Source organism: Ictalurus punctatus, chromosome 9, assembly GCF_001660625.3.
Source record: "Ictalurus punctatus breed USDA103 chromosome 9, Coco_2.0, whole genome shotgun sequence".
In the NCBI taxonomy this organism is placed as follows: Eukaryota; Metazoa; Chordata; class Actinopteri; order Siluriformes; family Ictaluridae; genus Ictalurus; species Ictalurus punctatus.
The window spans coordinates 28,467,390-28,495,000 of NC_030424.2; the positions used below are offsets into that span (position 1 = coordinate 28,467,390).

Here is a 27,611-nt window from a genome sequence, read left to right on the forward strand (position 1 = left end):
TATTTACAATACAATATTTATATATTTATAATATTAACTTATTTATACTAGCGAGTAAGGTAAACAATTTGTTGGTCCATCGCACATAGCTAGTTAACTCACCACTGGTTTTGTCCGGATTGATTTTTATTTCAAATAGAATTGAAGTAACAAAGTTAATATAAGACAACAAAGGGGAATCATTGTACAACGACGGTGTAGCGTATAGTAGAAGTATATCGTTCCTCATCATTTAAACGCTACATTTAACATTGTGGAGCGTCTGTGAAAGAAGTTAGCTCCTGTTATCACTTGCATTACAGATATCCTTTCATAAATGTTGAATCTCCTTACAGAAAACATAAGAACACATTTTTAAACTCTATTTATCGTTAGCCGTGAGTTATGTAGATCGTCCACATATACGTCCACGTTGTTATTATAGAAACTATCAGAGCTGCTGTTATGGAATATTAATCAGCAACTTCTGGCCAATCAGATTCGAGAATTCGAAGGGCTTTAACTGCGCATACGGGGATTGATCTGCTTGATTTGTAGTTTGTCCTCAATGTCATTTTGGATAATTACGGATAATTAAATCAGCTCTTGACGGTTCTGTCTCTCCTTCACCTTCTTCCTCTCTAATTTATATTCCCTTGAGTTAAAGTAAAGTGATAGTTATTCATTTTCCCCCCCTTACTAAACAGTTCTATAATTAGGCTCTATCTCTCGAGCCGAGTCTCTGGGTTTAGATCGTTTGCAGACATTTTAACACCGCAGCAACCGAGGCAAGACGTTACCCTGATGCGAAGTTTGAGACGCTAAAGAATTTTTACAGTCTTTGTTGTTTACTCACGAGGTGCCGCCTCTTTTCACACCGAATTTAAACAATAGACTCTACACACACACACACACGCACACACAAAAAAGAGTCGAATAAAATAAAATGTACACTTTATTACATTGTAGTGTAGTAGAAGACATCATTTTTTACAACCAAGCGGTGATAATAAATAAGTATAAAACATTTATGCAACATGTTTAGTGCAGAATCCATACATAGTCGAGTGTAAAATGATTTTTACACGTATGAGAATCTGTCATTATTTATATAATATTAATAATGTATAGCAAGTTTCGGTATTTTAATAACCACATGCTAATACAGTAAGAACGTCTTAGTTTTAGTTCATTATTCATCTGCTAAATTAAGGGTGAATTTAGCTAGGATGTTTTGCAGATTTCTCGGCAGAGGGTTTGTTCTTTGGTGTGTTTTGGCAACTAGAAAAACAGAAAGCAAACACTGCTACTACTGTCAAAACAATAATACAAAAATAACAAAGATTTTCTTTTGACTAGCCTAAATGTACAATATTTCAAACCCTACTATGTAGTATCTACTAATTCCTCAATATTTGGTTTGTCACAATGGCAAGATCACGAAGGGAAAAAAAAACAAAAACAAATTAATGAGCAAGATCGATTGGCAAAAAAAATAAATAAATTTTTTAAATGTAATATTAAAATCTCAAGAAGGTGTGATTTTGTTGCTAGTACGTCAAAAATAGTGTAGCAGGAATGATTGAATGCTTTTATCCAAATCTATTTTCGATTGACTTTCTTGATCTTTCCGATAACACTCTTAGCCAAATTATGAATTGTTATATTTATTGTTGTAATGTTTCACTTGTCCGGTGGTCTCGAGGACGATGGTCCAGGGCAGTGCTTCTCAAACGTTTTTAATGATATTTTTTTGGAGCCAAAGAACTTTCTATTCCTGAAATTTCCACTCATAGAACACATTAGGTCTGAGTTGACTTTGGTCCTTGGACCCCTAAATGTAATAACTTTGATAATGTGACATTGTGATTTCCAACACTGGACCCCCCTGGCTATGCTTCACGGACCACTGTGGATCCCACGTTGAGAACCACTGGTCTCGAGCATGGGTTTTCACAACCGGTCCTAAAAAGCCCCTTCTGTCTACCTTTTCAAGTTGTCAGTGCTCGCAACCTACCATAGTACGCTAGACCAGGTGTGTTGGGAGCCGGAAAAAGCTGTGAAGGACAGCGATTCCTCAGGACTCAGGATTAAAAGTCCCACTCTAGTGCTTGATCATGCAAGTCAGATTTGATCCAATGGTCTAGGTGGAATCAGGTGTAGCTCTTGCTTGGTTGGAACAAAAACCTGCAGACACCAACAACCCCTGGTCTAGTCCTCTATTCCATATATCACCAGCTTTACTCTTTGAAATACCCTGCCAAAAGTCATATTATACACCAGTTGCATTTACATTTATTCCTTTGGCAGATGCTTTTATCCAGAGAGAGTCAAAATTGAGCTGAGCAGATGGTGGCCAACAGTGGCAGTTTGGCGGTATGGCGATTCAATCTTACGTCCTTATGAACAGTTGGCTAGAGCGCTAACCATTGATCCACCACTGCCCTGGATTGCAAAATACCCTAATCACATTCCTCTGGATAATTCAAATGTTTGGATAAAGAGTTTTGGATTGGGAAAGAGAACCAAATTCTGATTGGGTATCGTTCTTCCACATTTTTAAAAGGTATATATAACTTGTGTCTAATTTGTGACTTTTCACCACTGTGTAACATTTAGTGACCGGGTACTCAACCAGAGGTTGTTCTTGTCCTGTAAAACAAAGAATGGTCAGTTATGATCATTGTAACAATAGTTCATTTTTATCCCTTTTACCCCAAACACATTTGAGCCAGCCAATCAAGGTCAGAAGAGTAAAACTCTGCAAGAAGTTAGACCTCCATGGCATGGCACACTTGACGTAGACAGCTAAGTACCAGCAGTTTGGTCTGTCACGTTCCTTATTCTATGAATTTCTGGAATCTTGAATCAGAATCGTGAATATGAATCTGCAGAGTCTTCCAAAATCTGTGGCTTTGTTTTTTCTTCCAAAAATTGTCCCTAATGACCCTCTCGCTTGTTCAGAGCCGAATGTCATCAAGCGATGTTAGGCGTCTCCCAAACAACTGCTCCTCGTATTCAGAGAGTTGACGAAGGAACCCGGCATTTGGTGCCGCACAAGTGCGCCTCTCTTTGAGCCACTGGAAAGCATGAAGTAGAGACCAGCGGCGCTGTTCCATCAGGAAGCCCAGTGTCAACACCGAGCTGCGGCTCCGTCCCAGGCTGCAGTGCACTAGCACACGCCCTCCTGGTGAGCCCGGTGAGCCCCTCAGGGCTGCTGCTATGAAACGGGAAGCTTCCGGAAGTGCCTGGCGAAGGTCCTGTTGGGCGTCGTCACTGAGCCGGAGTCGCAGATACCTCAGGACATTGGGGAAGGCATCTGAGATCTCAGCGGTGGCGTTGACCACATGTGTGATATGCAGGTTCTTGATGATGCGGTAGTCCTGTGCTTGCGAGGCAGAACCTTGGTACAGTGCCCCTTCCAGGATCTCAGAGGGATAGATGGTGAGGAGGCGGCGCTCAGACTCGAGCAGGACCATCCGAGGTGTACACAGGAAGGGGTAGAGCGAGTGGAAGGCCGAGTAGCCGCCCAGCAGGATGACAGGGTCCATGCCAAGGGCACTCAACCGGAAGAAGCAGTGCTGTAGGGTGGGGTTGTCGGCACGTGCCTCTTGGCTGCCTACTGTACACGAGAGGAAAGAAGACAGAGATCTATTAACGGACTGACTTGTTGGGTTCAGCAGTACATTTTTTTTTTCTTGGGTTTGCATTGATTATAACTATGGATGTTCTGATATCTTAGATGTGCCTGGTAGACGGAGTTGGAGTTTTTGATCGGTAGAAGGAACTATTCAGATGCTTGAAAACACTGAGTTTTTGTCATTGTTGAAAATTCATGGAAACTTAAATGGACTCGCTCAAAACGACCTTGTATACCAGGGGACATCAATTCTACTGCTGGATGCTTGGAGTGTAGTATAGGCTGGTGCTTGACACACCCAATAAACATGGTAATTAACTGGTGAGTTGACGCGTCTTTGAGCAGGGGAATATCTAAATCGTGCTGGACTCTGGCCCTCAAAAAGGCATGATATCTTCCTGAATGGAAAAAAGCTCAGAATTGTGGATTTGAAATGTAATAATGGTAGTCCTTGGAAGGTCGTCGGTTCTGATTTTATCATAGTGTTGTTTTGAAGAAGGATGTTTAATAGCCAGGACGTTTTCTTACTAGTGTCCTTACTAATTTCTGGAGAATCAATGCAGCAGGAAATCTGGGATCTAACGGAATACATAGCATCTGGGTCCTGAAATGAATCTAAAAAGTATTTGGCTTCGTACCAGGGTTGAATTGGGGGGGGGGGGGGGGGGGGGGGGGGTTAGGTTTAACTCGGTATATCGGTTGTCCCTTGTAACTTCTCAAATATACTTTTTGTATCTGTGGTACTCGGAGGGTTCTGAAATATCCAGATCTTTAATTGTTTGCGTATCATGGTACCTGGGCTGTGTCCTTCCTCTGCATAAAGCAGAATGATGGAAAACTCCTGTAGCTGGACGCAGCTTATCAAACAGCCAAGATCCGGGTGAATTACGGTCACGCTTGCACGTGCCGTAACCAGGTGACTCTGCTTATACCTGTGTTTCAAAAGAGATTTGGTACGTAAGTGGACGAAGGGTACTTCAACAGATACTTATGTGTGGAAAATGGGTGCAGCATGTGGTACCTATCTGCAGAGCGACAGTCCAGAATGAGGATGTAGTATGGGTCATGGAGTGCTGGTTCACCGGCTTCGGCGTTTAACAAGTTGTACACCTGCTGTGGAGTCACGTAACCTCTCTCTATATCAGCTTTTTCTGGAACGGCAGGAACCAACAGCTCCTCTAAACACACACACACACAACACACATTCACAAACATACAGATCCTGTGCACTTGTAGTCCAACCATGTAATACATTACATTTACATTTACGGCATTTGGTAGACGCCCTTACATCCAGAGTGACTTACATTTATCTCATTTATACAACTGAGCAATTGAGGTTTAAGGGCCTTGCTCAAGGGCCCAACAGTGGTAGCTTGGCAGTGTTGGGGCTTGAACTCCTGACCTTCTGATCAGTAACCCAGAGCCTTTAACCACTGAGCCACCACCAGAGGTGATGGCCTACACTAGAAGGATTTTTTGTTTGAAATTAAATACGAATCCTACTGGAAAACCCGTGAAAACCCCTGGAAATGTCACCATATTGTACATCATTTTGGCTTTGACAGTTCCTCAGCCTCAGCTACAACACTGCATCCATCCATTCATATTCTACCGCTTACTCCTTCTTCACGGTCACGGGGAAACCTGGAGCCTATCCCAGGGAGTATCGGGGCACAGGGCGGGGTACACCCTGGACAGGGTGCCAGTCCATCGCAGGGCACAATCACATACACACTCACACACCCATTCATACACTACGGACACTTTAGACACACCAATCAGCCTACCGTGCATGTCTTTGGACTTGGGGAGGAAACCGGAGTACCCAGAGGAAACCCCCGCAGCACGGGGAGAACATGCAAGCTCCGCACACACATGGCCCCGGTGTGAATCGAACCCCGGACCCTGGAGGTGTGAGGCGAACGTGCTAAACACTAAGCCACCGTGCTCCCCAGCTACAGCACTCATACCAGTTCATAATTGGTTTCAAATAAAGATGTGCGACTATTATTCTTTTTAATCCCACCCACACAGTTATAATTTTTTGTTTGGACATGCCGGCGATAGTTTCTAACAAATTTTGTTGGTTCTATTTCCAAAAAAAAAATGGACAAACTTAATAGCCTTATTTAGGAATTATATGCATTCTCATATAAACACATCATCATGGTGGCAAACCTTCGCTGTTAGTCTGAGTGCCTTGAATGAGGTCATTGCAAGAGGGTTTGACAATGCCATTCATCTCTGGACAGGAGGCGCTGTTTTCTCCGGGCACAGAGCTCCGAAGTCCAGTGGAGGCGACAATACGGCATTTATCAGACCTACAGGTAGGGGGAGGTATAGAGGGATTTTTTTTTTTTTTTTTTTTTTAAAGAGAGAGAGAGAAATGGAGGAATAAGAGGAAAATATGGATTCAAATCTTCAAACGAAAATACTTTTTGTGCCATACTCCTGAGCACTACTGTCCCTTATAAGAGGTAAGCTAAAAGTCTACTAAGTTGTCTGTTTAGCTCATTTTATGATCATTTTAAACATGTCTGTAATGTTAAATAAAGTTAATAATAATACGCACGTCAAGGAACTCACCTGGACAGTGCAATGCCCATGGTTTTGGATCGAAGGCATTCGGGAGTCGCAGCCTTCTTCACTGCTACGGGCCAAAAGGTACGAAAGTCGACGCAACCATCCTGACGCACACACACACACACACACACACACACACACACGGCTGGAAAAGTCTGCAGTCGAGCCAAATCACCCTACAAGAACCAACATCCTCAACGATGCTGAGGAAAATCGAGGAATCCGGCTCCTGGCCATGGTGCTCGTTTGTTCTCCATGTGTAAAAAAGCGACCGTTTTTTTCTTTCTTTCTTCTCGTTTGTTCCTGTCCCCTTCCTCCCGTCCTTATTTTAGTAGGTTGCCGTGGTTATGCGGCAGCGTGAAGTGCTCTACATGAGCCAGGGTGAGCTGGACATGACAGGTCAGTGTGTCACACACACATCCACATACGCGCAATATCCAAACTGGTGCGTGCGTTTAAGCTTTAATGTTCACGGGCACATTAGATCATGTCAAGCCGTCCAGATTTTCCATTTCTCATCTCGAAAAAAAACAAAAACGTATGACTCCGTACTGTTTGCTTAAAGGAATCGAATACACCGAGAACGAGTTCTCACCTTTAAAATGGGCAGCCTGCTGTATGAAGAAGTCCAACCTGCTCACGTAATGTATAACATACTGAGAGAGAGGGGAAAAAAAAACAATTAAAAATAATTAAAGAGCTGTGTGATTATCATTCCACAAATTTTTCATACCGTTCCACGCCCATTTGCAAGAAAGCATATTCTTCTCATGATATTTCGTCTTAGTGTATAGTGTATACTTAGTTTGTATTCATTTGTGCCGAGCACCTGCTTTTGTAAATGTTCAGACATTGCCTTTTAAGACGCCAAATTCCAAACCACGGTGCTCTCTAGTGGCTAAAGACTTCCAGAAACTGAGCCATTTTCCAAAAATGCCCCAAAGGCTAAAATGCATAGAATCTGTTCTGTTTAAGACGATTTCTTTTTTAATTTTCCAGCGCTGTTCTAGTACTCAAACACGATTGGTCAGAAGGTGTGGACCCCGGTTTATATTAACGTGCTCGTTATCATATCGTACATAATTCCATAGTAACAGCTTACACAGGGACTTGCGTGAGGGACACTCAACATACACGGTTTAAAAACGTGTAATAACATGGTGACGTTTTCTGTAGGGACATGTTCATTTAAGATTTAGGGAAGGAGTCTCCAGTGTCAGCACTTTTGTAACAGTCAGAGGACGGGGATTGCGCTTTATAGTTTTTAGGGTTTTTTTTTTTTTTTTGTCTTATTATTTTCCAGAGAATTAAGAAAGAGAGGCTGGTGAGTGAACGACTGTTAGTAGCTGCTGTAACGTAAGTGATAATACGGATGTTACACGGTATTAAATGTAAATATTAACCGATAAACAAAAACAGTAACTCTTCTTCGCACAAGGCCGTATCACGCCGTCCCATGTGCTGTCTATCGGCATGCTCTGAAGTGTCTTATTCCTCTTATACCACAGCAATTCCTTAGTTATTCCTCTCTCAGGATTATACTAGAACTTTATTATCTATCTACATGTGACGGTCTGTTTTTCTCTTACTCGTCCTTGTACGCTGGCGTGTTAGAATGACTTCTTATGAGAAAAGTAGCTTTACGGCTTTACACTAGCATTTGTGTACTGTATAATAAATGGTGTACCGTATAATAAAAGAGAGTAAAAAGCGATGAGGAGGGGGGAGGGGTGGTGGGGGGGGAGCGTGTCACTCGCAGATGGTGAAGTCTGGCCGGAGAACACACCGACTTCATCCGTATTATAACACAACAGCTATCATCACCAGCATCGAAAATACTGAAGATACTGAAAATTCAGCCACTGGAACCAGAGTAACACTGCACAACACAAACAAAACAGCTCATTCGATACGCTTATGTCTACATTAAGTTGTCAGTTTAATAAGTAATAAACTCTCAGTTCTGTACCAATTAATATTTTAATAAGTTGAACTGTTTTATGTGTGACAATTAATGGTGAATAAATACAAATGAATGGATACAAGTTACCACTAAAGATTCATACTGTGTGGTATATTTTGTCATGTCGTCAAAATGTGAAATAAGTATTGTAATTTATTAATTATATTTGCGTGTGTGTATATATATATATATATATATAAATATTGCGTAACCGCTTCATGCACGGTAGTCAAGATTAACATCTGTTTAAAAGTCATTATTTTTGTATAGGCGTGGGTTTTAATGTTAACGTGGCGTGTTAACCTCAAAAAACACCAGAGATCGCCACCTACTGGCAAGTAGTTGTATTCGTGCGACAGAAGACATGTTGAACAAAGATGGTGGACTCGGATTTTATTACAAATATATAGCGTTTTCTCAGGGCAAGGGACTATAGTTGCTGTTGTGGTGGTTGTCATTGTAACTGCAAGTGCTAAAATGCTATACGATGTTCTACAGCATGACGAATGTGCATTTGACTTTCTTTCATTTCCAAACTGTTGGTCCAAATCATTGGTCCGTTTGACAGGCCATTGAACACACAAATGCACGGTGTCTTCGTGAGCGGACGCATGAATAACTTTTTAAAACATTCACGTAATATTAAAACAATTAAAAAAAAAAAAAAAACTACGGTAGTATTTATCATCCTTAAAGAAGAATACAAACAATTCGGTTTGTATTGACATAATTCATGCATGACAGGTTGTAATATTTACGATTAGTTTAACCGACGACGTGACCGGTAATACTCAATAAATGTAGAACAGTGGACTCAGAAAGCACTAGACATAAATGATTATAGAATAAAATGGACGTCCTCCGAGAAGCAAAGACAGGAACGCCGTCCTCCACAAAGTAAGAAGTGGGAGCGATGAACACCGTGAAGCAGAGGGAAGGAACGATGTCCTCGGTGGAGAAAGGAGGCGGAGTGAAGTCCTCATCCATGCGAGAAGGAAGAGCGCCATCTGGAGCGTCATTCTAAGCAGCTAAAGATCTCTCTTACATTGGCTAATGTTAATGTTCATGACTCCACCATCATTAGAACACTGAACAACAATGGTGTGCATGGCAGGGTTGCAAGGAGAACGCCACTGCTCTCCGTAAAGAACGTTGCAGCCCTTCTGCAGCTTGCTAAAGATCACGTGGACGAGCCAGAAGGCTGTTGGAAAACGTTTCGTAGAGGGATGAGACCAAAATAGAAACATTTGGTTTAAATGAGAAGCGCTAGGTTTGGAGAAAGAAAAACACTGCATTCCAGCATAAGAACCGGTGAAACATGGTGGTGGTAGTATCACGGTTTGGAAAGCCAAAGTCTTGACCTTAATCCAATAGCAATGTTGTAGAAGGACCTGAAGCAAGCTGTTCATGTGAGGAAACACACCAACATCCCAGAGCTGAAGCTGTTCTGTACTGAGGAACGGGATAAAATTCCTCCGAGCCGTCGTGCAGGACCGATCAGCAGTTACCCCGAACGTTGATCTGCAGTTATTCCTGCACAAGGGGCTCACACCACATACTGAAAGCAAACGTTCACATACTTTTACCCCTCACAGATGTGCAACACTGGATCATTTTCCTCAATAAATGAATCACAGAGTATAATATTTCCGTCTCATTCGTTTCGTCGGGTTCTCTGTTATCTACTCGTGTGAAAATCTGATCGCGTTTTAGGTCACACTTATGGACATGTAGAAAATTCTAAAGGGTTCACAAACTTTCAAGCGCCGCTGTACTGTACAGTGGGGCCTGAGTGTACCATATCGTTTATGACCTATAATAATATTCAAGATCTTATGAATGACAACACACACACACACACACACATACATATATGTGGTATCGAGATATCGTTGTGTTATTCATTCATTATTAGATCAACAAAAACAAACAAACAAACAAACAAACAACAACAACACAAATGACACGTTTCTGGCCCTCGATTTGTGACTTGGATAAACTCTGTGTGTGTGTGTGATGAAGATAATGAATTTCAGTAGTTTAGTACTTGTTTGCCTATTATGCGAGGGAAGATCAAAGTCCGTCCTCTTCAGAGTGTCATGAGGACTCCGGGGAACACACCGGGACTTTCACTCATTTCTCAGGGTGGAACATTTGGATATACACGTCATTATATACACACGCTAATAAAGTAACAGATGATACGGTAAGAACATCCGGAATACATCCGAGCTTTTGAAGCATTCGGTATGAGGCGAGAACAGTGAAGTGAGTATAATGAGATTTATTGTTCGTGTGCTTTTGGGTATTTTATATTTGACACTGGCTCCTGTTGTGTTCACTTTTAAAATCTTCTCTTTTTTTAAAATCTCATCTAAGATATTGTCTATAACATCTGTCTTATCTTTTAGTAGAGTGCAAAGGTTTGCACACCCTTATGAAATTGATTCACTTCACAGCCATAGTTAAATAGTTCATGTTTGTGAAAGCGTAGTGTTTGGTAGTGAAACGATGAAATGATTTAAGTTTATCTAAATGTTTATCCTGGATGTACGTGGACCGTGTGTGTTTAGGGGAGAGACTTTATCACTTTTTCTTACATTTCTTGACCATGATACATCACGATGGAATAAACGTTATACCAAATGAAAGAATGAAGTAGATAGATAGATAGATAGACAGACAGACAGACAGGCAGGCAGACAGACAGATAGATAGACAGACAGACAGACAGACAGACAGGCAGGCAGGCAGACAGACAGATAGATAGATAGATAGACAGATAGACAGACAGACAGACAGACAGGCAGATAGATAGACAGACAGACAGACAGACAGACAGACAGGCAGGCAGGCAGACAGATAGATAGATAGATAGATAGACAGATAGACAGACAGACAGACAGACAGACAGGCAGGCAGGCAGACAGACAGACAGACAGGCAGGCAGGCAGACAGACAGATAGATAGATAGATAGACAGATAGACAGACAGACAGGCAGGCAGACAGACAGCCAAGCAGACAGATAGATAGATAGATAGATAGATAGACAGACAGACAAGCAGACAGATAGAAAGATAGATAGATAGATAGATAGATAGATAGATAGATAGATAGATAGATAGATAGATAGATGGATAAATAGATGGATAGATAGATAGATAGATAGATAGATAGATAGAGAGACAGACAGATAGATAGATAGATAGAGAGACAGATAGATAGATAGATAGATAGATAGACAGATAGACAGACAGACAGACAGATAGATAGATAGATAGATAGATAGATGGATAAATAGATGGATAAATAGATAGATAGACAGAGAGACGGACAGACGGACGGACAGACAGACAGATGGATAGATAGATATTTTGTTTTTATTACAGTACATCTTCATAACATTTCAGTATGGAGTTACAGACAGTGAAGTATTATTAAATATAATAATGTCATGAATAAAATGCATGAATAGGCAAATTTCAAGATATTATATTTTATATATTTTATATATTAAAGTCAGATAACACAGCCTGGATAAGGGCCGAGGATTCCAGGCAGGAAAACCAGGATGCAAACGAAAACTGTTAAATTAAGAAAGACATGATCAATGTGTCTTAAGTCCCATTAACGATTTCAAAAAATGTATATATATATATATATATATATATGTATATATATATATATATATATATATATATATATATATATATATATATATATATATATATATATATATATATATATATATATATATATATATGTATGCATATATCTACTTATGCAGGAGCTGTGTCTGTGTCTCACGCCCAGGGTTCGAAAGCTCATCAGGACATCACAGGCAGTATGGAGACCTGGAATGGCTGCCTCAGATGTACAGGCACCTTAATCTCCAAATGGTATTCTTACATCTAATTTAGTAATGTGGTCAATTTTAGGTTTTAGGTTTGCAAATATCAGATATCAGTGTAGCGTTTTGGTTCGTCCTGGTCTGCAAGTCAGCAAGATACACTCACAGAATACTTTATTAGGAACACATGTACACCTACTCATTCATGCAGTTATTTAATCAGCCGATTGTGTGGCAGCAGAACAACGCATATAATCATGCGGGAACGGGTCAGGAGCTTCGGGAAATGTTCACATCAACCATCAGAATGTTTGGCGGTGGGGGGGTGGGGGTGATCTCAGTGATTTTGACCGTGGCATGATTGTTGGTGCCAGATGTGCTGCTTTGAGTATTTTTTATTATGATTATAACTGCTGATCTGTAGAGTTTACTCCGAGTGGTGCAATAAAGAAACGCCTTGTTGATGAGAGGTCAGTCGAGAATGGTCGGACTGGTTCGAGCTGACAGAAAGGCCGCAGTAACTCCGATGACCACTCTGCAGAATTGTGCTGAGCAGAAAAGCATCTCAGAATCTATAAGACATCAAACCTTGAGGGTTACAACAGGAGAAGCCCACGTCGGGTTCCACTTCTGTCAGCGATCTGTACAGAAAGCTGAGGGTACAGTGGGTACAGGCTCGCTAAAACTGGAAGACGGGTGAAGACTGGAAAAACGTCGCCTGGTCTGATGAATCTCGATTGATGCTGAGGTACACAGATGGTACGGTCAGGATTTGGTGCCAACAGAATGAATCCATGGACCCGATTTGCCTCGTGTCCAGTCCAGCATGGTGGAGGTGGTGGAATGGTGTGGGGAATGTTTTCTCAGCATACTTTGAACCCGTTAACACCAATCCACCGTCACTTGGACGCCACAGCGTATTTGAGTATTGTTCATATCCCTTCATGGCTACAATTTACTCACCTTCTAATGGCTACGATAATTCCGGCACGATAATGTCACAAAGCAAGCGTGGTCTCAAACCGGATTCACGAACACGACAACGAGTTCAATGTTCAATCACAGCATGGAAGTGCCCCTGAAAAATCTGCAGGAAGTGCGTGACGCGATCACGTCAACATAGACCCAGAATCTCAAAGGAATGTTTCCAACATCGTCTGCAGTGCATGCCATGAAGAATTAAGGCTGTTATGAGCGAAGGGTGGCCCTATCCGGTATTAGTGTAGTGTGGATTATGGATTATGGATTGACAGCATGTCCTCATTTCGCAGGATGAAATCACTACTAACCTTTATTCGCAATTCCTTGCTTCAGTGTACTGCTTAGCTTCAAATTACACAATACAGTATTATGGTTCAGCAACAGCGAGACAACTAAACGAAACACTGTGCTAAGATTATCAGTGAAGTCTGCTAGCAAGCTAGCTAAGATGATGCAAACATGTTTATTGTGCAGTTCAAATTTTTTTTAAAAAAAGCAGCCAATTGAGCTAGCAAGCTAGGTAACATTCTTTAAGTATTGTCATGATGTCATAGGTTCAAGTTTGTATTAGCGCATTTCTCTCTGCTGTCTAATTGTTCCCGCTAGTCCAAACCGCTGCTCTTTCTCCATCTAACAGGTCGTCGTGGCTGCGGATACGAGGTCCTGCTTCAGTGCGTGATGTCTATAAATCCCTGGCCCCATTAATGCTCTACGCTGTTGCCCTGGTGGTTGTAGTTTTATATGCACTCGCAGATCAGCTCCATGACTTTGTGTGCAGGATCTTAATTCCGCAGTACTACTACCCATACACCACACCGCTCGCGCTCATACAGGTACTGTCACGGTTTAACTCATCTCAGAAGTACACTACAGCCGTGAAATATGTGTGTAACGTTCACACGTTTTGCAATTCTACCATACCAACCAGCAACAAAAGAAACTTGGTCTAAACTAAGATGGTGGATGATCTAAATAGAAAACTATATGGCAGCAGTGGATTTGTTATCAAACCACTCATTAAGAAACCTGACTGTTACTTTTGTAACCTGTCAAACTACACCAATACCAAACCTGAACCTTATCTCTAAGAGTACAGAACAAGTTATATCTCAGCTCATACCTGTTTAGGAATCATACATATGAATACAGTCAGAGTTTAGGTCTCGTCACAGTACTGAAAAAGCGCTGGTTAAAGTAGTAAATGACAGATGACTGGCCTGTGATTGGGACTGCACTTGTGTTACTTAAGCTCAGTGCAGATTTTATGACCACACATCACATTATTGATTATTGTTGATTATTTCCTGGCTCACATCTTACAGCTGCAGTGAGCATGATTCGACCCCCATTGCAAATCAGGTTTATTGTCAAATTTTACAGACTTGCGGCTGTTTGCGATGAACAATTCAAACAAAAGCAATCGAAATAGTTCAAAACAGGTGTTGTCTCAAGCACACCTGATCAAATAATCAAGAGCTTCGTTAGTTGCACCAGGTGCGCTTGAGCTGGAACATATGAAATACCTGAACTGGCTAGGGGAAGAAAATGTATGAAATACCTGGACGGAGTAGAAAAAGGAAACGATCAACAGCTGCAAGCAGATTTGTGAGAAGGCACGTTGTGAAAACCCCTCGAGTGACTGTAAAAGACCTGCAGCAAGACTTGGTGGTAACAGGCACTGAGGTTTCAGTGAGCACAGTAATGCGTGTTTTAAACACAGAAGGTTTCCATGACAGAGCTCCAAGACGTTCACCGCTACTGACCCGAAAGCACAAGAAAAGTCGCTCAAAATCATATATATAATCCACAGAGGTTTTGGGATTCTGTTCTGTGGAGCGATGAAACAAAACTGGAACTTTTCAGCACGATGGATCAGCGGTATGTCTGGAGGAAGAAGAATGAAGAAGGAACACTCTGTCCACAGTCAAGCATGGTGGTGGCTCGGTGATGCTCTGCGGCTGCTCTGCATCCTCCGGCACTGGAAACCTGCAGCGTGTGGAAGGCGAGATGGATTCATTGAAGTGTCAGGAAATCCTAGGAGGAAACATCACGCCGTCTGTGAGGAACAAATGGGATTTACTGTATATGTTACAATTAGCCCCAAGTTCAAGTCACCTGGTGCATTTTTTTCTTCAGAAATCAAACGTAAGTACGACTGGATTTAATAAAATTGAAATATTAACTCAAGATAATTATATGAATTTTTAAAAAAAAAAAAAGAAGAAGAAAACTAATACAAGCTGACAATAAGGTAAAAAACTAAAACTCGAAATTTCAAAACTATAAAGCTGTGTGTGATTATATCGCCCCTCTCATGTGCTCGAACTTTGCACACCATCTCCTTCACATTCACTTACGCTTTACATCCATGATTGAGGTAGCATTGATGCTCTGTTCTGCAAGGTATTGTAGGTACTCCAGATTTTCATCCCCGTTTTTTTCTCAGGTGCTCCTGAACGTCCTGGCATTGCTGGGTCTGCGTGCTCTGGGTGTCGTGCCACTGAATCCGTTCTCTCTGAGGCTAGCTGAGAGGCTTATGGTGCCCGCTGTGTGTGGTAGTGTCCAGTGTGTTCTGGCAATGTGGGCACGGGCGAGTGCACACTCGGGTTTGTTCCCCGTCATCGGGCGCCTCCTCCCGCTCTTCAGCCTGGCATGGGGTCACCTACTGGGTGTCAGCAAGCCTAACTCCGCCCACTTCACCTGCCTGCTCACGGCAATCACTCTCACCTCTATCGGAATTACAGGTAGGAGGACTGCGATTAACACGTACGATAACGGGGCTTGAGATGATCCGAGTTTAAGTCGTCATTTTGCACCAAGCCTTCAGATCTCAATGCATTCTGGGTAATTTACCTATTACCTAATATATACAGAAATATATCAATGACGCGTGTTTGTCGTCAGCGTACGAGGGTGTGTACGACATGGAGCCGCTGGAATATTTCTACTCTCCTCTAAGCCTGTTCCTGCACAGTCTCTCCCTGGCCTGGCTGTCCAAGGTCGCCCAGACTGAGCGAGGCCATGCTACGACTTTTGACCTCTACTACACCCTGACACTGACCCAGAGTGCGTTACTGGTACTGCTATGCGCGTTGCATCCGGACACTGCGCGAGCGATCACGCACGGTAGCTGGCACACTCTGCTCTTTCTGGGGTACTTGCTAGCCGTGCTCCTCCTGGGCTCTGTACAGATTTTTCTAGTGAACGTAACGGCGCTGAGGTACTCGCCGCTCACTGCGGCTCTGCTACACTCTGCCAGAGGACTCGCAATGCCACTTATTCAACTATTATAGCACAAAGCCAGCGATCAGAGAGGACGCTCAAGCATCCGGTCCAGTCGCAGACATTTAGAAAGACATTTGATTTCATCAGGTCAAGTAAGCTAAATAATGTTTTGGAAGCGACAAAAAGCAGAAACTGTAGAAGCACGATACATAAAATCATACAGATACAAGTCAAGAGCTTCAGTTAATGTTCACACCAAACATCAGGATGCAGAATAAATGTGATCCCAGTGACTTTTCCCAAAGATTAGCTAAAAGGAACGCTACAGTATCTCAAATCACCACTCTTTACAACCGCGGTAAGCAGAAAAGCAAAGCAAGATGAATTCACACTCTTAAAATCCGTATCCCGTGTTTATATGTTTCTGTAAAGCTGCTTTGCGACAACGTCCATTGTTAAAAGTGCTACAAATAAAATTGAATTGAATTGAGGGTACACCGGTTTCAAGTTCACCCAAACCGGACAGACGAAGATTGGCAAAAACATCACCTGGTGAACGGGTGTTCCTAATAAAAGTAAACGTTTAGCGTAGTCCATGCCTGATACACAATAGAATGAATCAGGGCGGAGTCAAAGTAAAGATAGTTTCATAAAGATCAATAAAAGGTGATCTGTAACCTAACAAACCTGCGGATGAGTCACCGGCTTCGTCTGAGGTAAACAATCGGACAAGATAAAATCGCAAATGATTGACTTGTGTGTGTGTGTGTGTGTGTGAGAGGGGTGTCGTTTCATTCCGTTAATAGAACACTAGCAGAAAGTCAATTAAATCAGGAAGAGTGAAGAACGACACGGCAAAACACCGGTCCTGTTTTCTCTCTCTCTCATACTGTCATCATGTCTGAGAAATTTCCAAATGACACAAATCGACTCTGTGGTGTTTTAGAAAACCGCTTTTATTTGACATCCTGTACAAACATACACACGAACTGGAGTATACAGTGTTGAACACACTATAAATATAGTGGTCATATTTGGAATTTCCTAGTAAAGACATGAGATGTGATGCACCAGCTGGTTCAGGCGCGTGGCCTCAGGAGGGATCGGCGTCAGGGGGCAGGCGCAGGCCGAGGCTGTGCAGCAGGTTTGAAGCGGGTCCGGCGAGACCGGCCTGAGAGGACAGCGACTCCAGCAAATTGGTTACCAGGTTGACGTCCAAGTCTAAAGGCTGGAGATCATCATCATCTGTCTGCGCAGAGCTTCCTGCTACATCTGCTCCGATATCGCCGCCCTGCTGGACACAGCGGTGCGAATTAGCTGAAAGGTTTCATATGTAACTCAAAAAAAAAATAAATAAAATTACACACAAGTGTTTTACAAACTTGTTTTGTTTTTATTTACATTAATTTCTCGCTTGATTTGTGTGAAGTTACACAACAGTAAATGTATTTATAAATGGACAAAAAGTCAAAAATGTCATAACAAATTAAAAAATGTGGAATCGGTGGCAAATTGCTCCGGTCTCTGTTTCTGTGCTTGTGTCTCTGCCTGTCTATCCGTCTCCATCTGTCTGTTTCATCTCACCCCCGGCCCTGTCTCCAGTCTGTCTGTTTCTCTCCATCTCTGACTGCGTGTCTGTCTGCCCGGCTCTGTATCTTACGGTCTCCTTGTCTCTTTTGTCCCTGATCATCTCCCAGTGCCAGTCTCTGTCTGTCTGCCTCCGTCTGTGTCCATCTAACTGTCTCTCAGTCTGTCTAGCTCCATCTTTGTCTTTCTCCCTGTCCATCTCAATCTTAGTCTCTCGGTCTCTTTGTCTCCGTCTGTCTCCGCTCCTATCTGTCTGTCTCTGGCTGTATATCTCCATCTCGGGCTCTCTTCCTGTCTGTCTGTCTGTTTCTTTGTCTCTTCTGCCTGCCTGTCTGTATATCTTTGTCTTTCTCCCTGTCAGTCTCAATCTTAGTCTGTCTGTCTCTTTGTCTTGGTCTGTCTCATCTGTCTCCGCTCCTATCTGTCTGTCTGTTTGTCTCTGGCTGTATATCTCCATCTCGGGCTCTCTTCCTGTCTGTCTGTCTGTCTGTCTCTCTGTCTCTTCTGCCTGTGTCTGTCTGTCTGTCTGTCTGTCTCTTCTGCTTGTCTGTCTGTCTGTATATCTCCATCTCGGTCTCTCTCCCTGTCTGTCTCAATCTTAGTCGGTCTGTCTCTTCTGTCTGTCAGTCTCTTCATCTCGGTCTGTCTCTTCTGTCTGTCTCTTTGTCTCCCCTTCTTTCCGTCTGTCTCAATATCTCAATCTCCGTCTGTGTCAATCTATGTCTCAGTCTCTCTCTTTTGTCTCTGCTCCTGTCTGTCTGTCTCCGTATCTCCATCTTTGTCTCTCGTCTCCCTCAATCTTAGTCTATCTGTCTCTTTGCCTCTGTCTGTCCCTCTCCATCATTGTCTCTCTTCCTGTCTGCCTCAGTCTGTCAGTCTCTTTGTCTCGCTCTGTCTCTTCTGTGGTAAAGACGAGGAGCTGGACTCCTGTCTGTCTGTCTGTCTGTCTCCAGCTAGGTCTGTCTATCCAGTAAATATCATTTTTAGAACTGATGTGTAATGTTTAATATAAACATTAAGTTTACACGATTGTTGTAGATGAATCTGTGACGAGCAGCTAGTACTCACTTTGCTGTTGTACGTGAAACTCTGTCCGACGTTCGTGGTTCGAAGCTCCTGGTCCATCTCGTCCATGTACCTCCTCAGATTATCCAACGTCTGTGCTCCGGTCTGCTCTTCAGAGCCTTCTTCCTCTGCTTCATCATCACCATCATCATCATCATCATCGTCCAAATCATCAGAGTCCAGCTCCTCCTCTTTACCACCTGACATCAATTAAATGAAGTTACGCAAAAATCGACGAATCATTTCCGTTTCGTCGCAGCTATTTTAACGCAACAAACGTGTCAACGACACGCTCAGAACTCACCAAGCAGTCTGTCCAGAGCGCTCGTCACCGCATCGGGGTCGACATTGAACGGCTCCGACAAACACGACCTGAAACGCAAAATAAAAGCACACTTCCTGTCACACCAAAGCGTTAAATCCCACATCACTGTCTGATTTAAACATGAAGTGTGGGCAATGCTAAACCGCTGGCTACAGAGCTAGCATCGTAGCTCAAGCACAACGCTACAAACACCTTCTGGTTAAAATGTTTAGTGTGAAATGAGAAAATTCTACTCATGTTTGTAATAACTACTACTTATTATTATTATTATTATTATTATTATAATAAAGTGATTATTATATCTGGACGGTGAGTCAAATGAAAACCATAAAAAGGTGACAAATTAGAACTGAATAAAAATTTAAAAAATGAACACGTTTCTAGAGGAATCCAGTGCTGGAACACTTGCACTGAACGAAAGGAAGATTATTTCGAAAAATTATACATTTCTGCGACATATAACTGCAATAAAATACGCAAAATTAAAATAAATAGATAAATAAATAACGTTTATTTGACTCACCCTCCTATATTATATTTTCAATTATAAAATTATTCTTTTTCTTATTATTTAAAAAAAAAAAAAAAAAAAAAAGTTAGTATTTTATTTATATTTGATATTTTATTTGATATATTCTTTATACATTTTATTTGGTATTTTAATATGACTAAAACTTTAATATAACAAATTATATTGGCCAATATTTATAAACAAAATTAAAAAACGCTTTTAATGAAGAAAATTGATATATTTTTAATTTTAATCTAAAAGTGAAACAATACCAAATAAACTATTTTTAAATATCTGAACATATCTGAGAAATATTTAAAAGAAACTTTTTAAAAATATATATATTATATCCACTTTTTTTTTTTTTCTTCAGAAAAGACTGCACTCTGCACTAGTGTAAAGATAAATAAAAATCTGTTTCCTCTCAGAGTTAATGAACGATGATGATGATGATACCGGGGGAATTCAGCTCCTTGGTGTGACGACATGGCGTTTATGAAGTCCTTCATCCCCTTCGTCACAGCCACTAGAGTGAATCCGGCCTCTTCCTCCTGCTGCTTCTCCTCATCCTCACTCCTTCCTGCTCCACACGTGACTCCTTGACCTTTACTTGACCTCAGACCCCCTCTTTCCTCCAGCATCCTATCTAGCTCCTCTGGGGTGATGTTTAACCAGTCGTCACCTGTAGGGGGCGGCAAAGAGACGCATCTTAAGTATCATATTAAACGCTTTAGTTACTGAATATAAATCAATATATAAATTTTTCCGTATTTAAATTTTAATACACTGACCGGCAGGGCACGAGTTCCCCTGGTGGAACTGAATCAACTACAAAGGAATATATTTTATATATAAATAAAAACAGACAGAGGAACGTACTGTCTTCTGGTGGAAGGTGAGCTACATGCTCCTTCAGTTCCTCCAGACTGTAGGGGGCGCTCTCTAACACCTGCAACACCTCCTCACCCGGACCATGAACACAACTGCAACAAGAAAATAATAATACTGTTATTTAATGGTTTTTTTTGAAATACCGCTGAAATGTTGGATTTGGTGGAAAAGCCAAAGTGCGGTGGATGGAAGAGTCACGGGGTGAAACCCTCACCTCTGTACGCTGGAGAGCGACTGCTTAAAGAAACTCTCGGCTGCCGTCGCGAGCTCTCTGTATCGCGCCGAGCCTTCGAGTTCCCCCTGCGCGCACGAGCACGGTTCAGCGATTGTGTAACAAAGTGGAGATATTAACTAGATACATTTTCCACTCATCTCAGTTCACCTTAAAGTAATCGTTCTTCTTCAGGCTGTCCAGGAATCCTCTCCAGAGCGGATGAGCGGTCACTGGAGCCTCAGAGTCGGCCTCTGTGCGCCCACTTTTACTGCACAGGATCTCGAAACCGTGCGCCTGCAATCCAAAACAATCATCTACTACTAAATCCGTCCTCTATCTAAATTAGTACTCATTACTAACTTCACTAGTACAAGTAACGGTGGTGTTGTTAAGCAAAGAACAAACAGTGTGTGTCATGCTGTTGTAGGAAAATAATCCACGACAGGGTGGAGTGATGTGGCCCACTGTGAAGGAGGGGTTACTGACTCCACCCTGAAGATGTTTACTCTTACTGGAAGAGCAGAGTTTTATTCCACAGCAGATTGTAAGGAAACCCTCGGGTTGTTACCAGTTTCATGCCGAGTTCGTGAGCTTTGTATTGAGGGTGTGATGGAGGCGGCAGAGTAAATCCACTCCTCCGGTCAGGAACGAAACTCTGCTGCTGCAGCTGAGCGTAAAGACAACGGGTGAACGTCACCTGACAAACACGGAGAGAGAGAGAGAGGGAGAGAGAGAGAGAGAGAGAGAGAGAGAGAGAATGCCAGAACAAAGAATGAACGCACATTACAGCACACTTTTTTTGCAGGCAGGGATGCCATTAACTGGAAAAAATATATCATTTTTTAAAAAAATCCAGACCATCAAAGTACACATCTTTATGCACATCATCTGACTGTTTAAATATTATTCTCATTCTTTACATTTGTACAATAATATTTTAGCTATTTATTTGAGCCAAAGAGCTTGAATTACTTTGATTGGACACCTCAGCAGTGACACCAAGGCTCTGATTGGACAGCTCTGACTGGCCACGTTTGATTGGCCAAGTTTAATAGTAGAGTTTGATTGGCCAAGTCTGATTGGCTGATTTTAACTGTCTGACTTTGATGGGCCACGTTTGATTGGCTGACTTTGATGGGCCACGTTTGATTGGCTGACTTTGATGGTTTAATTGGCTGACTTTGATGGGCCACGTTTGATTGGCTGACTTTGATGGTTTGATTGGCTGACTTTGATGGTTTAATTGGCTGACTTTGATGGGCCACGTCTGATTGGCTGACTTTAACTGTCCAAGTAGAGTTTGATTGGCCACGTTTGATTGGTTGAATTTGATTGTCCAAGTTTAATGGTAGAGTTTGATGGGCAGAGTTTGATTGGCTACAGATTTGGACTGACGGGCTTTGATTGGTCGACTTTGATTACTTTGGCTGCGTCCGAATATCCCTACTACACAATATGCGAAAAGCAGTACGCCAAAGAAGTAGTATGTCCGAATTCTCAGTGTTTATAAAACAGAAGGCGAGAGATCCCTGGATGATCCATGACAACGCCAACATTGCGGCTGTAGTACATCCAGAGTGCATTCATGCTAATTACTTATACTGATCAGTACGTACTGTATAAACGGCCGAGCAGAAGGTACCGAATCGAATGGAGTATGTACTGTCACGGTACATGATTTCGGACACAGCCCATGACTGGACTTGTTTTGATTTGACGCCTCAGATTCTCCAGCTCTGAGGGTGTCATTATCTATTGTAAACTAAACTGCGATTGAACCCAACCTTGAAAACATATCAAATGAGCTCGCCTTAACAGTTTTCTCATAGATAGCAATTATAAAAGCAAAATAAATACCAGTGTGAGGACTCTGGATTCGGGGGGAAAGTTCCGGAAAGTTCTGCAGACCTGAAGGTCAACAGGGTCACGCAGGTAAAATGCAGAAACAGCTGGAGCTATGAGGTCAGGTCGCCGTGACAACACCGCTGCCACACCCGCAGGTACGTAACAATGTGCATGATGGAGGCTGGTCTGGATTTTACCAGGGTATCTGCAACACACACGCACACGCACGTACACAATTCAAAATCATCCACATTAATGCGATCCACAATAATATCTGAAATTTAATGGACAGAAGATCTAACAGCCCATGCAGATCACCCCACCTCCTCCTGATCCACCCCCACCACCTCCTGATCCTCCCCCCATCTCTTCCTGATCCACCCCACCGCCTCCTGATCCACCCCACCCCCTCCTGATCCACCCCACCGCCTCCTGATCCTCCCCCCATCTCCTCCTGATCCACCCCACCGCCTCCTGATCCACCCCACCGCCTCCTGATCCACCCCCCACCGCCTCCTGATCCTCCCCCCACCGCCTCCTGATCCTGCCCCCACCGCCTCCTGATCCTCCCCCCACCGCCTCCTGATCCTCCCCCCACCGCCTCCTGATCCTCCCCCCATCTCCTCCTGATCCACCCCACCGCCTCCTGATCCACCCCACCGCCTCCTGATCCACCCCCCACCGCCTCCTGATCCTCCCCCCACCGCCTCCTGATCCTGCCCCCACCGCCTCCTGATCCTCCCCCCACCGCCTCCTGATCCTCCCCCCACCGCCTCCTGATCCTCCCCCCATCTCCTCCTGATCCACCCCACCTCCTCTTGATCCACCCCCCTCACCCTGTCTCTCACCCCTCCAGTCGACGCTCTAGTGCAGCTCGGATGCGCCGATCAGCTACGCAGCGCTCGCCATGTGTGTGCAGCACCTCCAGAGCCTCTCGTACTGACGGCACTGAATCCCGAGGCCATCCCGCTTCTCCAGCACGCAAACGATTGGGCAAAACATGCAGCTCTCCGTGGTACAGGAACACCTGTGACAGTCAATCAGCAAGAACATGAACTCGTATGTATAGTACGTTGCCCATTATGGCATGCTATTTACTAGATATATAAAGCCATGCTTCTTTACTGTATGAGGAATAAAACACACCGTGTCATGCGGTTATAGGAAAATAATCCACAACATAGTGGTGCGATGAAGCGGAGTTACATATAACAGCATGACACAAAGTGTTTTATTCCTCTTATATCACAGTAATCCTCCTTCTCATCATCATCATCATCATGACCACTGACCCGGTTTTCGCTGCTGTCAGGGTCGAGCCACTTGGGCAGGTACTCGGCCGCCTCGATCAGGAGGAACTGTCCGTCGTTGTCCTGGACGCTAGCAGCCAGCTCGCTGAACTTGTACGTGATGTGTTTGAGCAGATAAACGACGAACCACTCGTCTTCCACGTTGTCGCCGAATTCCACACTGCCGCCCAGGTGACCCGGGACGCCCCCTATAGACCAAACACACCCCCATTAAACATAAATACGCATTCACTGAGTCTATATACTGAGCAGATCGAATAATTTATTGACGCTGCAGCGATTTGAGATCACTTGGAAAAAATGCCTGTGACACCGGCGAAGATTCATTCCTGCGACTTAAAAGTAAGCGCACCCCAAAAAAGATGTTGGTTATACAATTACTATCAAAAGTCATTTCATTCACTGAACACTATACAATCAAAAGTATGTGCACCCCTGACCATCACACCCATACTGTACGCACTTGTTGAACGTCCCGTTCCAGATTTATTCCCCCCTTTACGGTTATAATGCGCTCCACTCTTCTGTGAAGGCTTTCCACTAGATTTTGGGGATTTGTGTTCATTCAGCTACAAGAGCATTAGTAAGGTTGAGGTCAGGGGCTGATGTTGGGATGTCGAGGAGGCTCCAGTCCCAGTTCATCCAAAAGGTGATGAGTCAGAAGAGTTGGAAGAAGATCCCTGACCTCATGTCTTCATGGAGCTGGCACTTTTTGTGCCATGCTGGAACACGTTTGGGCCTCTTAGTTCCAGTGAATTGAAATTCTAACGCTACAGCGTACAAAGAAATTGTATGCTTCCAACGTGTGTTGTTACACAGTTCGGGGAAGAACCTTATACAGGAGTGTAATGGTCAGGTGTCCACATACTTTTGGCCACAGTGTATATTGAGAATGAAGTTTAAACGTCTATGTTTAAAATGGATTAGATTGTTTTAAAAGCAAAATCACCAACAAAGAGTTTGTTTAATTTATTTCTTTTAGTAATGAAATCTTAACTTTGTGTACAAACACTACACACTGTTTAGAGCTACAGGAAGATCACCGCACCTTTCTCCGGATGTAAACTGAGATTAAACGGCTGCTTCTGCCAAATATAGCCCACCAGCAGAGCAGCGACCTCGGCCAGGACATCCTCCAGGAACCGCAGGAGGAGCCGCTGCTTCTCCTGAACATCCAGAGGTTGCGGATGGAGCAGAAAGAGTCGGTACTGAACGGCGTCCTCCGGTACAACAGCTCTCTTCAGGAACTCCATGTCTGTTTAGCATTAACCGGAAGCTTTAACCCGGCTTTTTAAACACAATTTAAGTTCTTTCTGATCATTTCTATAAAAGCGGAAACACGTGCATGTGTTTTTGTAACGTCAGGCCTGCATCACGCCTGATAGGAAAATACTTCCGGGTTTTATTTTTAAAATAAAAGTCCTTTGTTCAACGCGCTTATATGGAGGCGTGCAACCGAAAAGGTGTTTGTGTATAAATAATGAATATTTCAACAACAAAAAAAATCTAGGAGAGGAAGTATTTAAGTACGTCCTATATGAAAAATAAATTAGTATTATAGTATTATATATGTGTGTGTGTGTATATATATATATATATATATATATATATATATACAGCCAGTGATTATTTGCCTTTATTTTTGACATTTAAAAAAATATATTTTGAGTTTGATTTTTACTTTACTTTGATTTTTTTTAATTATGCTAAATGTGCATTTGTGATATATGCAAACATGTTTTATTAAATTATTCCAATATTTTGATAACCCTGATTATTATGCGTGAGTCATCACAATAATGCAAATGAGCACATATTTAGTCATTTAGAGCCTTATTTGTGAATGTTGCAATGTTTAAAAAAAAATAATAAAATGTTTATCTGTAATTTTAGCAATTACATTCTGATATCAGAAAAGCAAATAGCAGTCTGTTACTGTGTTACAGCAGGTTGGGCTTTACTTTTGAAACCGAGTCATACTTGCGAATGCGCGACATTTTCACGCATGCGTAGTACGCACGTCATCTCCAACATTACGAGTGGTGGTGATGATGAGGGACGGAGACGGTTCGGTTCGGTTTTACTGCACCGCGGGAGCCGGTATGGAGGCGTTTTTGCTGGATGAAGTGAAGCACAAGCTGAATGCTACAGAGGTGAACCAGTTTGTGTTTCATTCAGAGTTAAATTAGAGATGTAATTACTTTAATAAACGCTCCAAAAAAGAGGAAGTGGCTAGAAGTAGTCTAGTGACGTCATATTCGTCCTAATTTGCATATTTGAGTGGTCATGATCATTTGCATATCAAGAAAGAGGATTTTCTGAATACATTAGAGATTAATCGGGGGGGGGGTCATATAGAAATTAGAAGTGTTTGGTCATGTGGCCACAAACTAATTACGTATTTTACAAAATCCTGTGATTCTGTCATGAATGCAGACAAAATGAAGCAGTGATAGTGAGGAGTCTGGAAAGAAACACGGAGGAAACGGTTACAGATGGAACTACTCGCTGTCATTACTGTAAATATCGGCAAGAAGAGAGTTTAAAAACAAAGAACAAAGAAGTCGTGGGTAGGACAAACAACGGTGAGCAGCGATTGGTCGTCAGGAACATTGGTGATCAGTGATTGGTCATCAGGAAGTGTAATGAGCAGCGATTGGTCGTAAGGAAGGATAATGAGCAATGATTGGTCGTCAGGAAGGATAATGAGCAGTGATTGGTCGTCAGGAAGGATAGTGAGCAGTGATTGGTCGTCAGGAAGGATAGTGAGCAGTGATTGGTCGTCAGGAAGGATAGTGAGCAGTGATTGGTTATCAGGAACGTTGGTGATCAGGAATGATAGTGAGCAGTGATTGGTCGTTGGGAACATTGGTGATCAGCGATTGGTTGTCGGGAATGTTGGTGATTAATGATTGACTGAACAATGGTTATAAGTGTGTGTGTGTATGTGTGTGTGTGTGTGTTAGGTGGAATCCATCCCCGGAAGGGTGTTTTTCCGTTGCCACTCAAATGTACATGACTTGATGCGACTCAAATCGGCGGAGAGGCTCTTCCTGCTTCTGCGTAAAGCTCCACCCACTTCCTTACCCACAAATCCAGGTGTGCAGCTCGCATCACACACCTTTTATGTAAAGGTACGACACGTAAAGATGTAGCTAGGAGCGTGTTTACACTTGCATTCAGACTTCAGAGTTTTTCTAAACAGCACTCATCTCCGTTCCTCTGTTAGCAAAGGCAGCAAGTGTGATACAGCAGAGGATTGTGGGAAGTCCAGACGTGTGGAATGGTGCTCTATCCACCTGGTCCTCCTTGCAGGCGGAGCTTAACGGCTCTGGGGGGCGGGGCCAGAAGAGGAAGCGAGAGGAGGAAGAAGATGGTTTGAAGCGTCCTACTTTCAGAGTCAGCTGCCGCTGCAGTGGAGCCATCGCTCGCTCTTATAACTCCCAGGTGTGTGTGTGTGTGTTTGAAGTTGGACATTATACATGTCCTGGCTGATTTTGGGGTTAGGTGGAAAATTGTGGTTTTTAAATTTTTTTTCTTGTTGCAGTGACGTGTGTGTGTGTGTGTGTGTGTGTGTGTGTGTGTGTGTGTGTGTGTGTGTTTGTTTCATAGAACCTGAATCGTATCATCGGGATGAC

The 27,611-nt window shown here is 42.8% G+C and overlaps 4 protein-coding genes and 1 long non-coding RNA gene across 6 annotated transcripts in view; 3 read left to right on the plus strand and 2 right to left on the minus strand.

The window, feature by feature from the left end:
• Positions 1 to 2,714: 2,714 nt before the first annotated feature.
• Positions 2,715 to 3,955, minus strand: LOC124628477 (uncharacterized). The gene has a single exon (XM_053682947.1). It carries the CDS (start codon positions 3,687 to 3,689, stop codon positions 2,940 to 2,942), a length of 750 nt encoding a protein of 249 aa, XP_053538922.1. The 5' UTR covers positions 3,690 to 3,955; the 3' UTR covers positions 2,715 to 2,939.
• Positions 3,956 to 10,223: 6,268 nt separating this feature from the next.
• si:ch211-248a14.8 (uncharacterized) lies at positions 10,224 to 17,169 on the plus strand. The gene is made up of 5 exons (XM_017475752.3): positions 10,224 to 10,374; positions 11,983 to 12,068; positions 13,638 to 13,833; positions 15,447 to 15,744; positions 15,905 to 17,169. The coding sequence occupies exons 2-5, from the start codon at positions 12,016 to 12,018 to the stop codon at positions 16,291 to 16,293; spliced, it is 936 nt and encodes a 311-aa protein (XP_017331241.1). The 5' UTR covers positions 10,224 to 10,374; positions 11,983 to 12,015; the 3' UTR covers positions 16,294 to 17,169.
• Positions 17,164 to 25,360, minus strand: ecd (ecdysoneless homolog (Drosophila)). Its single transcript, XM_017475748.3, has 12 exons — positions 25,022 to 25,360; positions 23,956 to 24,161; positions 23,512 to 23,690; positions 22,676 to 22,868; positions 21,387 to 21,515; positions 20,987 to 21,112; positions 20,819 to 20,904; positions 20,593 to 20,696; positions 20,170 to 20,395; positions 19,182 to 19,249; positions 18,881 to 19,077; positions 17,164 to 17,519 (listed from the first exon to the last, which is right to left on the minus strand). Exons 1-12 carry the CDS (start codon positions 25,224 to 25,226, stop codon positions 17,319 to 17,321), a joined length of 1,920 nt encoding a protein of 639 aa, XP_017331237.1. The 5' UTR covers positions 25,227 to 25,360; the 3' UTR covers positions 17,164 to 17,318.
• LOC124628524 (uncharacterized) lies at positions 24,170 to 25,154 on the plus strand. The gene is made up of 2 exons (XR_006983092.1): positions 24,170 to 24,315; positions 25,000 to 25,154. It is a non-coding gene; the product is annotated as an uncharacterized LOC124628524 (long non-coding RNA).
• Positions 25,361 to 25,940: 580 nt separating the features above from the next.
• The window catches only part of thumpd2 (THUMP domain containing 2), a 5,081-nt gene continuing 3,410 nt past the window's right edge, over positions 25,941 to 27,611 (plus strand). For both annotated transcript variants that reach the window (XR_008397029.1, XM_053682853.1), the window contains exons 1-4: positions 25,941 to 26,126; positions 26,940 to 27,072; positions 27,203 to 27,420; positions 27,586 to 27,611. The exon at positions 27,586 to 27,611 is cut by the window's right edge and continues 52 nt beyond it. Coding sequence is in view for 1 of the 2 variants with exons in the window: in XM_053682853.1 (XP_053538828.1) it covers positions 26,022 to 26,126; positions 26,940 to 27,072; positions 27,203 to 27,420; positions 27,586 to 27,611 (482 nt within the window). In the remaining variant the exon portion in view is untranslated. The remainder of the gene's footprint in view (positions 26,127 to 26,939; positions 27,073 to 27,202; positions 27,421 to 27,585) is intronic.

Coding starts and splice junctions, on each gene's coding strand:
- ecd (XM_017475748.3), bottom strand. CDS start 25,226: ATGGAGTTCCTGAAGAGAGCTGTTGTACCGGAGGACGCCGTTCAGTAC. Junction 20,697..20,818: donor TCGCTCTCCAGCGTACAGAG/GTGAGGGTTTCA, acceptor TTCTTGTTGCAG/TTGTGTTCATGGTCCGGGTG. Junction 19,250..20,169: donor CAAGGAGCTGAATTCCCCCG/GTATCATCATCA, acceptor TTTGCGTTTCAG/GTCGTGTTTGTCGGAGCCGT.
- LOC124628477 (XM_053682947.1), bottom strand. CDS start 3,689: ATGCAAACCCAAGAAAAAAAAAATGTACTGCTGAACCCAACAAGTCAG.
- si:ch211-248a14.8 (XM_017475752.3), top strand. CDS start 12,016: ATGGAGACCTGGAATGGCTGCCTCAGATGTACAGGCACCTTAATCTCC. Junction 13,834..15,446: donor CACCGCTCGCGCTCATACAG/GTACTGTCACGG, acceptor TTTTTTTCTCAG/GTGCTCCTGAACGTCCTGGC. Junction 15,745..15,904: donor CACCTCTATCGGAATTACAG/GTAGGAGGACTG, acceptor GTTTGTCGTCAG/CGTACGAGGGTGTGTACGAC.